Source organism: Herpailurus yagouaroundi, unplaced genomic scaffold (assembly GCF_014898765.1).
Source record: "Herpailurus yagouaroundi ecotype Mexico unplaced genomic scaffold, PumYag 141, whole genome shotgun sequence".
In the NCBI taxonomy this organism is placed as follows: domain Eukaryota; kingdom Metazoa; phylum Chordata; class Mammalia; order Carnivora; family Felidae; genus Herpailurus; species Herpailurus yagouaroundi.
The window spans coordinates 68,322,477-68,339,196 of NW_024412396.1; the positions used below are offsets into that span (position 1 = coordinate 68,322,477).

The 16,720-nt window shown below is 46.4% G+C and overlaps 1 protein-coding gene across 1 annotated transcript in view; it reads left to right on the forward strand.

Annotated features, from left to right (window-relative positions):
* AK7 (adenylate kinase 7) overlaps positions 1-16,720 on the forward strand; it is a 71,506-nt gene that overhangs the window by 442 nt on the left and 54,344 nt on the right. Inside the window, exons 2-5 of the mRNA XM_040478441.1 lie at positions 2,030-2,647; positions 5,486-5,665; positions 12,423-12,535; positions 13,902-13,917. Coding sequence (XP_040334375.1) covers positions 2,030-2,647; positions 5,486-5,665; positions 12,423-12,535; positions 13,902-13,917 — 927 coding nt within the window. The remainder of the gene's footprint in view (positions 1-2,029; positions 2,648-5,485; positions 5,666-12,422; positions 12,536-13,901; positions 13,918-16,720) is intronic.

Sequence of the window (16,720 nt, forward strand, 5' to 3'; positions counted from 1 at the left end):
GTTGCTTCTTCTGGATGAGCTAAGAAAGTGAGTTTCTCAAGATGGAATCTACTGGTGAAGATTGTTGAAATGACAAGGTTTAGAATATCTCATACATTTAGCTCACAAAGCAGGAGTAGAGGTTGAGAGGATTCACTCCAATTTTGAAAGAAGTTCTACTGTGGGTAAAACACTACCAAACATTATCACATGCTAGAGAAATGATTCCTGAAAGGAATGGTCAATCAATGGTGTGCAATTCATTGTGGTCTTATTTTAAGAAACTGCCCCAGCCACCCCAACCCTCAGCAAATACCACACTGATTAACCAACCAGCAGCCATCGACACTGAGGCAAGACCCTGCACCAACAAAAAGATTAAAACTCACTGAGCACTCAAATAATGGTTAGCATTTTTTAGCAATAAAGTATTTTTTAATTATGGTGCATCGATTTTTTTTTTTTTTAGACATAATCCTATAGCACACTTAATCGGCTACACTGTAGGGTAAACACAACTTTCATATGCACTGGGAAACCAAGAAATTCACTCGCTTTGTTGCAATATTCTCTTCATTGTAGTGGTCTGGAAACCAAAATTCTCCAAGATATGCCTATATATGAAAGCTGATTCTAAAAAACGAATAACAGACAAAGAAAGGGACATTACTTGTTGACATAATAGAATTAATCTATAGACCCTCCTTCCCTCACCTACCAACATGACAGCTGTAAAATAAATGCTCTGGAAGCCATCCACTTAGAACTATGGCACCAGGTCGCTTACCGGTTAGCAGGAGGAGAAACGATAAGAAAGAAACAAAGCTGAGCTATTATATAGTAAGACGACCAGTTGAATCACTTTCAAAATACTCACCTGCTTAGCTGCATATCATTAGGGACAAACTAAAATCGAAATGAGGCATCTAGTGAATTCTAGAATATTTGGACTAAAGTCATTTGAAAGAATGCTGAAGAATATTTACTCCATAAAGTTTTGCACTGGTCTTGCATGAATATTTTTACATCTTGTTGATAACTTTTAAAAAAATGTTGCTGTGAGCAAGCTGTTCCCAAAGTGAGTGCAAAATTTCAAGGTGTTAATTATTGTATCAAAACAAGTTTTAGTGAGACATATAAAAAAGGAAAGGGGGTGGAGACAAGAAAGAAAGAAAAGAGACAAAGAGAAAGAAAGAAAAAGAGAAGAAAAAATGAAAGGCTCCCATTTGCAGACCTGTGCCTTAGCCTTGCAGAAAACTAAAAGGCGATTTCACCTTTGGACACCGCTTCAGAAAATGCCATCGTCTATATATTAATCCTAACAGCCCTGTTAGGCTGGTGATTTCACTCCTGTTTTACAGCCAATTTAACAGCTGAGGTAAGGTTAAAACATTATCCCAATCTCCCACAAATGGCTGCAGAGCTGGGATTCAAGGCCAAATCTGCTGAGTGCCCAGAACCTCCAAGTTGTATGAAGCTCCTGGGTCACACATCCATTTTTGAGTCAATTAAATACACACACACACACACACACACACACACACACACACACAGGGCGCCTGGGTGGCTCAGTCAGCTAAGCTGCCATCTCTTGATTTCTGTTGGGGTCACGAGTTCAAGCCCCGGAGACTGGCTCGGATTCCGACTCCCCCGTCTCCCCCGCCCTCTGCCCCTCCCCTGTCTGCCCCTCCCCCATGCTCTCTCTCTAAATAAATACAGTGTGTATAAAAAAAAAAAAATGCTGCATGGGTTAAATATCTACATTTAACAAGTTATTGTGTAGAACACAAAGCATTTCAATAGAATCAGACTGCTCCAAGACAAGGGCAGGATACATAGTCCACAAGGTCATTTGTGGTCCTGTGATAAGACAAACTGAATGTCATCTTTTAATTTGTAGGTTTAGCTGGGCACCTGCATGTATAATCTCATTTGGAAAGGTCAAAAGCCTTTCACTGGGAATGTGGATGACACCCCTGCCAGCCCCCAGGTCTCCCGGAACTGCTACCAAACAGCCCCTAAAGCCAGCTGAGCCCCATGAATCAAGCAGCAGCTGGACAGTGAGGACCACACGCGCTGTCGTTCCAGCGTCCTGGACACGAAACTCCATGGCCACAGCTGCTCTTTGCGCTGCAGGATTGTCACGTCCTGGTCAGACCATCCCACAGGGCAACGTGTGTGTGAGCTTTCCTGGATCAGCGGATTCAGCAGTATTTCCAGTGGTCTGCGTCAGGTGACCCCTGGGGGGTGTTTCCAGTTTCGGAATCAAAGAGAGGAAAGGGAGCAGGGGTCGTCTGGCCCCTGTGTCAAGGCCTCAGGAGGCCTCGAAAGAGAACCCGCCCTGCACGAGAGCACAGGGCGCGGACGCAAGCACAGCGGGCACATCACCCTGGCCCCACGGCCCGGCAGAGCCCGCCCCGCGCGGGAAACCGGCGGCCCCGCCCCCGCCCCAGGAACGCTCCGCCCCGCGCCCGAGGCCACGCCCCTGAAGGGTCCGCTCCTGCCCCAACTCCTTGGCAACCAGAGGGACGCTTTCTCCTTAGCTACCGGTGCGGCTGCCACCAAGGGTGAGGAAGAGGAAGTTACTGCACCCATGGAGAAAGTTATCCGGATCCAGAGGGTGTTTATAAACCTGCTGGATTCATACAGCAGCGGGAACATCGGGAAGGTGAGCAGCGGAGGGTCAGAGTGGAGTCCCAGACCCCAGCTCCCGGTCCCCCGCCCCGGGCTCCCGAACCCCCGAACCCAGCGAGGGTCTGTGCCACGGGGCGCTGTCAGAGGCTCCCCTTAAGAGGGGGTTCCTGGTCCTGGGCACCAGTCTGCACGCAGAGCTCCAGCTGGAAGCCCAGGTGTTTGCAGGAGGGAGTCCGAGGGCAGAGAGGTGAGGGTGCAGGGAACCAGGCCGCAGGGCAGCATGCAGGGAGCCCAGGGCCCGCGAGACTTGGCGACTGACAAAAATGTTTCTTTCTTTCTTTTTTAAAATGTTGTATTTATTTTTGAGAAAGCCAGAGAGAGCGTGAGCAGGGGAGGGTGAGAGACAGAGGGAGACAGAGAATCTGAAGCAGGCTCCAGGCTCTGAGCTGTCAGCACAGAGCCTGACATGGGGCTCAAACTCACAACCTGTGAGATCATGACCTGAGCTGAAGTCGGACCCTTAACTGACTGAGCCACCCAGGCGCCCCCAGAAATGTTTCTTTTAAAATCAGAAGGAACCAAATGAAACGTTAGAGTCAAAGATTGTGGGTCTTTATGGCAATACAGTCATGAAATATAATTTTTCCTTTTTTTGGGGGGGGGAGGAAAAGGCCCATGAAAGTCAGAAGGTGGGCCTGTTCAGCAGTCAAATGGTGCCTCAGGCGTGCTCAGCACTCCACTGATATTTGTTGCATAAATTAAAGCAGAATCCAACACAAAGGCCCACATCTGGGGGCAGGGAGGGGGTGGAGGTCAGGCTCTTGGTTTATATTCCAAATCCAATGAAAGCTACTGGATTATTGTACAAAGAGAGGCGAACCTGACTGAGATTAGGAGAGTGGGAGGGAAGGGAATTTAGCTTTTTACTTTACCCCCCTTTTGAGCTCTGATTATTTTTTTACAGTATAATATTTTTAGAGCAAATTTTCTTTTCTTTCCATTTGTAGAGATCTTTTGCAAAAGCTTATCAGTAACAGAATTTTCAGTTATTCCTTAATTCACCTGGACCTCTAGCTCTGGCCTTTTAGGAAATTGCTGTTCTCTGTACCAAGCACCATGTGAGTGGGAATAAGAAGTCTATTAAAGAAATGAAGGCCAGGTCTCTGGTCTTCAGGTTCCCGGCCCAGCTGGGCAACGCCACCCGCTCCCCACAGCCCCTGCTCCCCCCTCTCTGTCCCGGGACAGAGCAGTGTGGCGGGCGTGGTACGTGTGCAGCCTTGAGATCCCAGGGTCCAGCTGTACCCCTCCCTGCCCGTGCAATCTTGGGCAAGTTACTTCCAGCTGGGCATCTCTTTCCTCATCTGTGAAATGAGATAATAAAATTGAATATGTATGTTTGAGAGAGAAATGAAAATATACATGACATACTTGGAAGAATTATCTTCCAGTAAGAGGTTGAACCTGCTAATCTTGCATTACTAACTCAAAGTGACGTTTATCAAAATAAATGAGGTGGGACTTCCTGTTTGTTTCGTTTTGGTTTGCTTTTCCTCCCACGGTGTAATAATATCGTGATTACATACATGTTAAATATGTAAATTAAAACCATTCTTTTTTTTTTTAATTTTTTAACATGTATTTATTTTTGAGACAGAAAGAGACAGAGCATGAACGGGGGAGGGGCAGAGAGAGAGGGAGACACAGAATCGGAAGCAGGCTCCAGGCTCTGAGCCATCGGCCCAGAGCCTGACGTGGGGCTCGAACTCACGGACCGCGAGATCGTGACCTGAGCTGAAGTCGGACACTCAACCGACTGAGCCACCCAGGTGCCCCTAAAACCATTCTTATAAAGTATACATACATATTATATATACATACATATACATTTGTGTATACACACACACACACACACACACACACGTATATATGAAACTCTTTAACATTTCATAAGCCACTCCCAAGGATAACTTCTGTAAAATAAAAAGCGAAACTTCGCCAACTTCATTCTATTTCATTACTTGTAAAGGTAGCCACTGGCCACATGTGGCTATTGAACGTTTCAATGTGGCGAATCCAAATGGAGATTAGCCTACCGTCAGTGTAAAATGCACATCGAATTTCAAAGACTTAGTGTGAACAAAAAGGAACATAAAAGATCTCATTAATAATTTTTTTCCACTGATTACATGTTAAAGTGATAATATTTTGAATCTGTTGGGTAAAGAAAACATTATTTAAATTAGTTACACTGGTTTCTTTTTACTGCTGTTAATGTGGCAACTAGCCAATTTAACTTACCTGAGTTGATCACATTACACTGCTACGTTTCTATTAGACAAGATCATCGTGGTGACCCCAGCCCTGCTCTGCCCATTGCCAGAGCAGGGCAATATTCTTAACACCTTCTTTAAGTTCTCTGGGCCTGGCTTCCTCATCTATAAAAGAGAGTGCCATTGGGGCACCCGGGTGGCTCAGTCGGTTGAGCATCTGACTCTTGATTTCGGCTCAGGTCATCATCTCCAGGATGGGGAGGTCAAGCCCTGCATCAGGCTCTGCACTGACAGTGCGGAGCCTACTTGAGATTCTCCCTCTCTCTCTGCCCCTCCCTTGCATGCACTCTCTCTTTCTCAAAAATAAATAATAAACTTTAAAAACGCTTTAAAATTAGAGTGCCATTATAGTACCCACTTGGCCGTGTTACTGGGGTCATTGTTAGTTTCAGCAAACCACCAGGGTAAAACGCATCGGCTATACACGTGGGGTACCTCTAGCAAGCCCTCAAGAATGGTCGGTGTTTAGAATCATTCCAACTGTCTACCCTTTCTCTAAGTTGTCCTTAGTATTTTCTTAGCAAGTTTGTGTTTTCTTGCAGTTCCTGTCTAACTGTGTAGTCGGGGCTTCACTTGAAGAAATCACAGAAGAAGAGGAAGAAGAAGAAAGGAAGTCAGCCATGGAAGCCTCATCCACACTGAAGGACGGCACGTTCCAGATCGTGGGTACGCTTTCCAAGCTCGAAGGCGTTCGGCCCAACTTTGCCGTGGAGACATACAGCGTAAGTCCAGGTGGCTTTTGCTAAGTGTTGACCGAGGGCAGAGTCACCTTGCTCTCCAACACCTTCACAATATGCTGTTATTCTCTGCTTCTCCTTCTCTCTTCCGCACACATGGGGGTGCAGGAAGGTGTGGGACAGGTGGAGGCAGGTCTTTCTCCCCTGACGGAGAACAACCATTGTCTCCACTTTAAATGTGTGCCTGGAGCAAAGAATTTAAATTAGATACTCCTGGAAGGGATGGATCTAATTTGGACTTGCAGACTCACAGAATCTTCTAAACTGTGTTCAAAATGCGTGCTGCCCCTCACTACCCAACTATGGTGGGCATTTTCTGGGAGGGAGAAACCTCCTTTGGTAATAAGCCACTAGGAAATAACATATCATTACGTTGCTGTCTTACTGAGAAACTGTGCGCGTTGTTGAACCCAACTCTGTGCTCGGGAGTTAAATATAACACGAAGACAGTGTGGGGATAAAGAGGAACGATAGTTTTATTACTTTGCCAGGCAAAGGAGGCTACAGCAGGCTAATGCCTTCAAAACTGCAGACCCTTCCGGTTAAAAAACGGGCAGGAGACACGAACAGACATTTTTCCAACAAGACATCCAGATGGCTGACACATGGAAAGATGCTCAACATCACGCATCATCAGGGAAATACGAATCAAAATCACATTGAGATACCGCCTCACACCTGCTAGAATGGCTAAAATCAACAACACGGGAAAAAAAAAATAAAATCAACGACACGGGAAAAAAAAAATAAAATCAACGACACGGGAAAAAAAAATAAAATCAACGACACGGGAAAAAAAATAAAATCAACGACACGGGAAAAAAAAATAAAATCAACGACACGGGAAAAAAAAATAAAATCAACGCCACGGGAAAAAAAAAATAAAATCAACGCCACGGGAAAAAATAAATAAAATCAACGCCACGGGAAAAAAAATAAAATCAACGCCACGGGAAAAAAAAATAAAATCAACGCCACGGGAAAAAAAAATAAAATCAACAACACGGGAAAAAAAAATAAAATCAACGACACGGGGAAAAAAAATAAAATCAACGACACGGAAAAAAAAAATGAAATCAACAACACGGGAAACAACAGGGGTTGGTGAGGATGTGGAGAAAGGGGAGCCCTCTTACACTGCTGGTGGGAATGCTGATAGCACGGAGGCTGCTCGGATTCTCTCTCTCTCCCTCTCTCTCTGCCCCTCCCTCCTCTCTCTCTCTCTCTCTCTCTCTCTCAAAAATAAATAAATAACCTTAAAAAAAAAAGTTAAAAATAACAACTACCCTACAAGCCAGCAATTGCACTACTAGGTTTTTACCCACAGGATACAGAACTACTGATTCAAAGGACTATATGAACCCTGATGTTTATAGCAGCTTCATCAACAATAGCCAAATTATGGATAGAGCCCAAAGTCCGCTGACTGATGAACAGATAAGAAGATGTGGTGTGTGTGTGTGTGTGTGTGTGTGTGTGCGCGCGCGCGCGTGTGTGTATACGTACGTATATATATATATATATAATGGAATATTACTCGGCCATTAGAAAGAATGAAATCTTGCCATTTGCAACGATGTGTGGATGGAGCTAGAGATTTTTATGCTAAGTGAAATAAGTCAGAGAAAGACAAATACCGTATGATGTCACTCATATGAAAACAGATGAGGGACACCTGGGGGACTCGGTTGAGCGTCCGACTTTGGCTCAGGTCATGATCTCACAGTTCAGGAGTTCGAGCCCCACATCAGACTAGCTCCTGTCAGCCTGTCAGCACAGAGCCTGCTTCAGATTCTCTGTCCCCCTCTCTCTGCTCCTCCCCCTGCTTGCACTCTCCCAAAAATAAATATTTTTTTAAATAAATAAAACAGATGAATATAGGGGGGAAAGAGAGAGAGAGAGAGAGAGAGAGAGAGAGAGAGAGAGAGAGAGAGAAGTAAACCAGGAAACAGACTCTTAACTATCGAGAACAGTTACCAGAGGGGTGCAGTGGGGGTGCATGGGCTAACTGGGTGATGGGCATTAAGGAGGACGCTTGCCGTGTTGATCAACAGGTGTTGTATGTAAGCGACGAACCACTAAATTCTACGTCTGAAACTAATATTACACTGTACGTTACGTAACTGGCATTTAAACAGAAACTTGAAAACAACAACAACAACAGCAAACTGCAGACCCACCCTTCAGGGTGGTCTCAGGGCTGGCACCTGCCATCCAAGTCTGGTTACTAAGTGTACATTGAGGTCAGCGGGGTGTCAGAATCCATACCGTGTTCCTGGAGCAAAGGATTCTACAGAGAAACAAGTGAAGAGGAGAGGGGGGCTTCAAGAACAAAGAGGAGAAGCATCTGTTCCCTTTCGAGTCAAGCCTTGCTGAACCACCAGTGTGTCCAACTTAACTTCCCACCGTCTTCACCTTTCTCTATCAGTTTCACTGCCCCCGCATGACAAATTCTACACACACAACCTGAGACATTTGAATGCCTCCAGTAGGGGTGTCAGCCTCTCATCAGCCTGCCTGCGCTCTTCAGACCCTGCTATACAGCTCTGCACACGCCGTACCCTGGAACAGACTTTCCTCTGCCAACCCCACCCAGCCCTGTTCGTTCCGCAAGACTTAACTCAGGATGTCATCTCCTCCAGGAAGCCCTCGGTGATTCCCACTTCTTCCCCACTCCCCGTTTGGAATCTGAGCTCTTTTCTTGGACTCCCACAGCATCTTTACCTGCCTACATCATCCCACTTTTCCCACTCCATTGTTATTATCTGTCTGTTGTGGGTCACACTGCCCCTGATGGTTAGCCTTAAGAATAGACCGAGCCTCACTTATTCCCCTGTTTATCCGTGCGTCTTTGGCACGTAGCACATTAACTGGCTGAAAGCAGCCCTCAATAAACACTCGTGAAATGAACGAAAGAGTCCTCTCCCCCCCAACCTGCCATCTTAGGGAACTTTCTCCACCACTTACCCCCTTTCACCCTCTCCTGGGTCTTCAGTCACCACGGGCTTCTTTCTTTCTGCCTATACATGTGTTCAATGCACACATCTTTTGAACTTCATTCGGCTTTCCTGGTGGCTACCAGCCTCTTTCTCCGCCCCTGGCCCCTGCCCCCTCAGAGAGGGTCCAGCCACAGAAAATACCCTGACCCGTGTCACTGGTCTAATTCCCGGCTGGCCTAATTGCCAAAGTCCTATCTTACCTGGCTTCCCAGGAGAAAGTCTCCTTCCCTCTTCTGCGGTCTTTACCCCCTGACTTCCCTCGTGCATCTGAACACTCCTTGTTTCACTGGCTCCTTTTCCTCTTTCTGTCCTTTAAATGCGCTCCCTCCTTTCTCGTAATGGATGTCCCTCCTCAAGCTTCTCTGGTCCTATGGCTCCAGCTCCCCCATACGAGCCAATGCCTTTCAAATCTGTCTCCAGCCCTGTTGACCAGCAAATCCAACTGCCCCCTGGTGCACTCCCCCAGATGTCCTGCTGGCACTTCTAGTTCAATAGGCCCCCAAATGAAATTTATTTTCCTCCTCTACAAAACTACTCTGCCTTTCAGGACCTAGATATGTTTGGGCTGTTTGGGGCTGCAAGTCATAGGGGGAAAAGGCAAGGCAAACTGGCTTAGTAAAGAAAGAAATTCTTCAGTTTATGTGGCTGGTTGTCTCAGGGAAGATGCAGCTTCAGGGCTGGCGTGATCCAGGGGCTGCAGCTCCTTTTTCTGCCCCTTCCTGGCCTCTCCCTTCCTTTAAGGGTGACGTCACTCTTGGGCCGGGAGCAAGGCGGCAACGGTCCAGGGTATCAACGTTCACACACAGCAACACCGCGGTGAAGAGAACTTCCAGAAGTCCTCGGAGAAAGGAGGATGAACAATCCCGCGGTCCCCTGCAGGCGTCTCCTTGAATCTCACGGTTTGGAAGTGAGTCACATGCCCATTCCTGAACGGATCACTGTACCCTGAGATCAATAAAGCCCAGCCCTGAAGCTAGGAGTGGAGTTCAGATCCCCAGGCTGAGAGGGGGGAGAACCTGAACAAAATTGGGGTTCTGTCGGGAAAGGGGAAGAGGAAATGGACGTTTGTGTGCTCCGGACCGTCCATCACGCACTCCCCGCTACCGCAGCTGTGGGCTCATGGCGCCCCCTCTTGGTCACGAGGTCCTCACCTGGGCGCCTCACAGCCTCTCCACGAGGTGCCCCCTTCCCCTTAGCGTGGCCATTTGCGTTAGTTCAGATCTTTACCGGCGCCCACCATTTACACTGGAGTTCGGATCCGTGAACGTGTCTCGAGCGTCCTAAGGATCCACAGAGGCGCGTGGAGCTCACACCTCGCAGGGACTCGCACACAAACACGCAGCCCCACGGCAGTGCAGTGGGCACGACCGCAGAGGTGTGGACACAGCAGCATCTGAAAAGGGCAGTTGATGAGCGCTCGGTCTTAGGTACGGAGCCAGGCAGATGTAGCTGCACACCCTTCCTACCACACAGATCAGCCCCCCCGCCCCCCCACCCCCGCCCCCCTCAGCTCCTCTGGTCTGGAGATCCCGGAGCCTCCATCCGGGATGGAGGATGGTCCACTACTGGGAGAAGCTGGGACTGAAGCCCAGCCTCTAGGGCTGAGTAGAGACTGCCAGGCAGATAAGGGAGCAAGGAAATGTCACACAAGGCGGGAACACATGGGGAAGCGTGTGGTATGCTTTAGAATAGGAAAAACATCAGCATAGCTAGAGCATGGGTTGCAGGGAACCAAGGAGAAGAGGCAAGGGTGGCATGTAAGGTGAGAGAGAGCAGAGGATGGAAAACATTAGGCTGCTCTAGTTTGTGGAAGGTGCCTCTGCCTGGCTCAGCAAACCATCTACTATTCCAGGCTCTGCTGAATGAGCTCATATTCACTCTTCAATCCAACTCGAATGTCACCTCCCAGGAGCCTTAATCACATATTCCTCCTGGTCTATCAAACCTCAGATGTACCTCTATGATAGCCCTTTCTATATTGGGGGCTGCCATGTAAGGCTGGGCAGGTTGCACACTGTGCAAGGGTGCCTGCCTAAGGACATGAGTAGGAGCTGTGTTCTGCTGGGTTCAGAGTGCCCCAGAGTAGGTGCTGCCTTATAATTTCCCCACAAAGAGCAGATTGCCTTTTTCTAATTTTTCAAAGGCTTCTTATATCCTTAGATATGTCCTTGTCTGCATTAGACTATAATTTGCTATAAGTTTTCCCAACAAAACACACACACACACACACACACACACACACACACAATGCTCCTTAGTGTAAACAACCAGACATTATTCATTTTGCCTCTATCCTCGGGGTCAAACACAAGGCCCCCAAATGTTGGATGGGTAAACAAATGAATGCCCAAATGTGGTCACGCAACGTCTGATCAGGGTGGCCATCCTCTTGGAAACGTGCCTGTTTCACCCGAAATCCAACTATGATTTCACATGCGTGTGCGTGTTTCTTTGGACGCCGCTCTCACACGCTGTCACGGGCTGGAATCATAGATGCTTCCTCTTCTTTCTCTTGGGCAGCATCTGGAGCACACGCCTTCCATTTGTCCAGTGACTTTCTTCCTTCCTTTCCCAGGTCATTTCTGAATCTAGATCGGTCTCAGGTGCGTTGGGAGAGCAGGGTCGTCCTGTATCGTCTCACTATTGAAAAATTAAAAACTGATGTTTGGATCGGCATTTTCAGAGTGTCTTCCCTTCTGCCCATTCAGCCCAGAAAAGAAACAGAATGGAGTGTATTATGGATTGAACTGTGTCTCCCCGAAAAAAGATCTGTTGAAGCCCTAACCCCAGAAAGCTCACGATGTGACCTATTTGGAGATAGGTCTTCACAGAGGAAATTGAGTTAAAAGGAGGTCATTGGGGTGGACCCCTCATCCAATACGACCGACATCCTTACCAAAAGGGAAAACTTGGACCCAGACACGTCTACAGGGAGAACACCTGGGAAGAGGAAGGCGGAGATGTGGTTGATGCATTAACCAGCCAAGGAATCCCAGAGATTTCCTGAGAGGCACCAGAAGCTAGGAGAGAGCCACGGAGCTGAATCTCCGTCACAGCCTTCCGAAGGGACCGGCCCTGCCGACACCTCGATCTTGGACTTGTGGCCTCCAGACCGTGGGCCATGAATTTCTGTGGTTTAAGCCACTCAGTTTGTGGCCAGGAAGGAACAGCTACCTAAAACACAGTGATCGCCAAAGTTACTTTTGTCTAATGCAAGCACTTTTATATTTCCACCCATTAAAAGTTCCTGTGTTTTCGAAATATTCCCAACTGTCGACTGTAATAAGGCACCTTGCATGTACGAAGAGAATGGATGAATGCCATCGTGAGGGTTCTGAAACCATCCACATTCATCACTCATCAGCACTTCTGAGCGTTTCAGGATATATAATGGCTCAAGTAATCTTACATAGAGTTTGCATTAGTTTCAAATGCCTCACACATTTTTCTTCCAGTATGTTCTAATTCTTCCCTTCTGAATTGGGGTTTAAACAGCCTGCAGAAATAGTACCTAAAATCATTATGCAATTTTTTAATCATCTGTTCCCAGCTATTTTCATAAACTTATTTGTTACTTGGAAACTACACACAGAAGAGAGCCAAAATTTCGTTTTAAATAGAAACCCTGCAAATGTTTCCTGTAGGACACTTCATCTGCCGTATATCTAATTTGGAAATTGTCATTCCAGCTAAATATTAAGGTTAGCGCCTTGCAACAAATGACTGTCACATCTCTTTTTCAGAACATCTCTCGGGAGGACCTTCTCATGCGCCTCCTGGAGTGTGACATCATCATTTATAACATCACCGAGAACCCACAGCAAGCAGAGGAGGCCATCTGGGCAGTCTCTGGTCAGTGAACTTCTTTCTTTTGTCTCCAGGGATGCTGCTTTTGTGCAACTTACTTAACCCAAGAGTCATCTAATGAACACGAGGCAAATTAGGACCATGGGAAAACTGACCTGAGACTTACCTAAAACATGAAATGAAATTAGGCTAATGAGGGGCGCCTGGGTGGCTCAGTCGGCTGAGCGTTCAACTTTTGATTTAGGCTCAGGTCATGATCCCAGAGTCGTGGGATCGAGCCCCGTGTTGGGCTCTGAGCGTGCAGCCTACTTAAGATTCTCTCTCTCTCCCTCTGCCCCTCTCCCCCGTTTGTGTGTGCATGCTCTCTCTCTCTCTCTCTCTTTCTCTGATAAAAAAAAAAAGCTGATGAATATTCATCAGCCTTTGGATAGTGTTAAAAGATAAACCGAGGCATATGAGAATCTTTAAGAGTTTATTTGAGCAAAACTCGGTTCACGAGAGCACGCCATGCCGGAAGCGGCTTGGAGAGCTTCACCAACAGGGGCCAGGGGAAAGACTTACAGAGCAAAGGCAGAGCAAAGTGAGGAAGTTATTTGATTGGCTATAGTGTACTCAGCTGGCTTACCTGGAAGAAGCTAGTTGACTGTGACTGGTTGTCCTTAGGTGTTGGTTTCCGAACCTTGCAGCCTGTAACAGACTTAGGTTTCGATTTGTTCATGTGGACTAACTACTATGGCCTTAGAGTCAGCTGAGACTTCATGGCCCCCTTGTTTGATTAAACAATGGGTGGGGCGCCTGAGGGGCTCATTTGGTTGGGCATCCCACTCTTGACTTCGGCTCAGGTCATGATCACACAGTTCGTGAGTTCGAGCCCCACGTTGGGCTGTGCGCTGACAGTGTGGAGCCTGCTTGGGATTCTCTCTCTCTTCTCTCTGTCCCCTCACCTTAAAGTAAATAAACAAACTTAAAAGGCAACTTTGATAAATAAATAAATAAATATATAAAATAAGCAATGGGTGCTTCTGAAGGATAGAACATTTTTTTTTAATGTTTATTTTTTGAGAGAGAGAGAGAGAGAGAGAGAGAGAGAGAGCACAAGCAGGGGCAGGACAGAGAGAGAGACAGAGAGAGAGAGGGAATCCCAAGCAGGCTCCATGCTGTCCGTGCAGAGCCCGACGTGGGGCTCGAACCCAGGAGCCATGAGATCGTGACTTGAGCCGAAGTCAGACGCTTCACCAACCGGGCCACCCAGGCACCCCAAGGATAGAACGTTTTTAATCATGAAAGGAAACAACTTTCAAAATTCAACGTGTATTCATTCTACAGGCACTGCTTAAGGAGGCGCGGTCGAAGGTACTGGGGAGATACGAAGACAAATAAGAGATTATACCCTCAAGGCCCCTGTAGCCCCACAGGAGAGCTAAGGCACACGTGAGGAACTCTGATGCAGGACAGAGAATGGCATGTTTATCAGACAGGTATCACAAGGGGGATGTGACTTTAAGAGGAGAGGAGTTATTTCTTAGGTTCCAATAAAACTTCATTTATAAAAACAGGCGCTACGTTGCCAACCCTCGAATAAGATGAACAGCAAAGTGACATTTTGGCTTAAATGAAAAGAAATGGGACGGAGCCTCGCGAATGACCGTACCATACTCAGGGAAGTGATGGAGAAGTACCGTCCGCGGATGTGTGAGATTCCTCAGGAGCTTAGAGCGTTTGATTTCTCTGTTTTAACTGTGCCTACATTTCATCCAGTAGGGAACAAATCAAAAGCAGGAACATTGTGTCATCTTTTGAAACAGATTCTTTGAAAGCCTACTTTCTGCATTTTGTCCCTTTGCAAACATTTACAGATGATGTGTAACTGCGCCTTCTGAAATAATTGCACCACTTAAAAATCATAATTAGAGCTAACATGTAATGAATCCTTATTTTGTGTCAGGCTTTGAACATTGATTTTTCTATATAATGTATTCTTGTAATTAATTTTTTTTTTTTCTGAAATGAAACCTGGACATGTTTGGGGGCGTTTGGGTGACTCAGTTGGTTAAGCGTCTGACTTCGGCTCAGGTTATGATCTCACAGTTGGTGAGTTCGAGCCCATGTCAGGTTCAGTGCTGACAGCTCAGAGCCTGGAGCCTGCTTTAGATTCTGTGTCTCTGTTTCCCTCTGCCTCTCGCCTGCTCTCTCTCTCTCTCTCTCTCTCTCTCTCTCTCTCTCTCTCTCTCAATCTCCCAAAAATAAACAGACATTAAAAAACTAAAACAAACCTGAACATGTTTGGAAAATTAAGAAGCACAGTAGGGCTTAGAATAAAAAGTTATGATGCCCTGAATACCCTTTCAACTCTATCCCTATACCCCAAGAGAAACCTCGTTTAACCCACTTGTGCTTTTTTTCCTACATAAAAATACCAGCATTGATGTCCTGTGATTATGAATTTTAGACGTTAACCACTGCCCTCCAGCTGTGACAGATGGGTTTTAGCTCCTCATAGGACCCCCCCACCCTGTTCCTCAAGAGACCATAATCATTTCTCAAACGTGGACACTGTATCTCCTTCCATGAGCCTTAAAACGTAGAATGTGTGTTATTGCTTCCTCCTTCATTCTAATAAGGAGATTTAATGTACGTTCGTTTGTTTATTTTAAATATAATTTATTGTCAAACTGGTTTCCATACGACACCCAGTGCTCATCCCAACAGGTGGCCTCCTCATTGCCCATCACCCACTTTCCCCTCCCTCCCACCTCCCATCAACCCTCAGTTTATTCTCAGTTTTTAAGAGTCTCTTATGGCTTGGCTCTCTCCCTCTTTTTTTTTCTTTCCCCTCCATCATGGTCTTCTGTTAAGTTTCTCAAGTTCCACATATGAGTGAAAACATATGGTATCTGTCTTTCTTGACTTATTTCACTTAGCATAATACCCTCCAGTTCTATCCAAGTTGTTGCAAATGGCAGGATTTCATGCTTGCTCATTGCCAAGTAGTATTCCATGGTATATATAAACCACATCTTCTTTATCCATTCATCAGTTGATGGACATTTAGGCTCTTTCCATAATTTGGCTATTGTTGAAAGTGCTGCTATAAACATTGGGGTCCAAGTGCCCCTATGCATCAGCACTTCTGCCTGTATCCCTTGGGTAAATTCCTAGCAGTGCTATTGCTGGGTCATAGGGTAGATCTATTTTTTGTGGAACCTCCACACTATTTTCCAGAGTGGCTGCACCAGTTTGCATTCCCACCAACAGTGCAACAGGGTTCCTGTTTCTCTACATCCTCGCCAGCATCTATAGTCTCCTGAGTTGTTCATTTTAGCCACTCTGACCGGCATGAGGTGGTATCTCAGTGTAGTTTTGATTTCTATTTCCCCGATGATGAATAATGTTGAGCATCTTTTCATGTCTGTTGGCCATCTGGATGTCTTCTTTGGAAAAGTGTCTATTCGTGTCTTCTGCCCATTTCTTCACTGGATTATTTGTTTTTTGGGTGTGGACTTTGGTGAGTTCTATATATAGATTTTAGATACTAGCCCTTTATCTGATATGTCACTTGCAAATATCTTTTCCCATTCCGTTGGTTGCCTTTTAGTTTTGTTGATTGTTTCCTTCGCAGTGCAGAAGCTTTTTATCTTGATGAGGTCCCAATAGTTCATTTTTGCTTTTAATTCTCCTTTGGAGACGTGTCGAGTAAAAAATTTCTATGGCTGAGATCAAAGAGGTTGTTGCCCACTTTCTCCTTTAGAGTTTTGATGGCTTCCTGTCTAACATTCAAGTCCTTTATCCATTTGAGTTTATTTTTGTGAATGGTGTAAGAAAGTGGTCTAGTTTCATTCTTCTGCATATTGCTGTCCAGTTCTCCCAGCACCATTTGTTAAAGAGACTGTCTTTGGGGCGCCTGGGTGGCTTAGTCAGTTAAGCGGCCGACTTCGGCCCAGGTCATGATCTCACGGCCTGTGAGTTCAAGCCCCGCGTCGGGTTCTGTGCTGACAGCTCGGAGCCTGGAGCCTGTTTCAGATTCTGTGTCTCCCTCCCTCTGACCCTCCCCCGTTCATGCTCTGTCTCTCTCTCTGTCTCAAAAATAAATAAACGTTAAAAAAAAAAAATTGGGGCGCCTGGGTGGCGCAGTCGGTTAAGCGTCCAACTTCAGCCAGGTCACGATCTCGCGGTCCGTGAGTTCGAGCCCCGCGTCGGGCTCTGGGCTGATGGCTCAGAGCCTGGACCCTGTTTC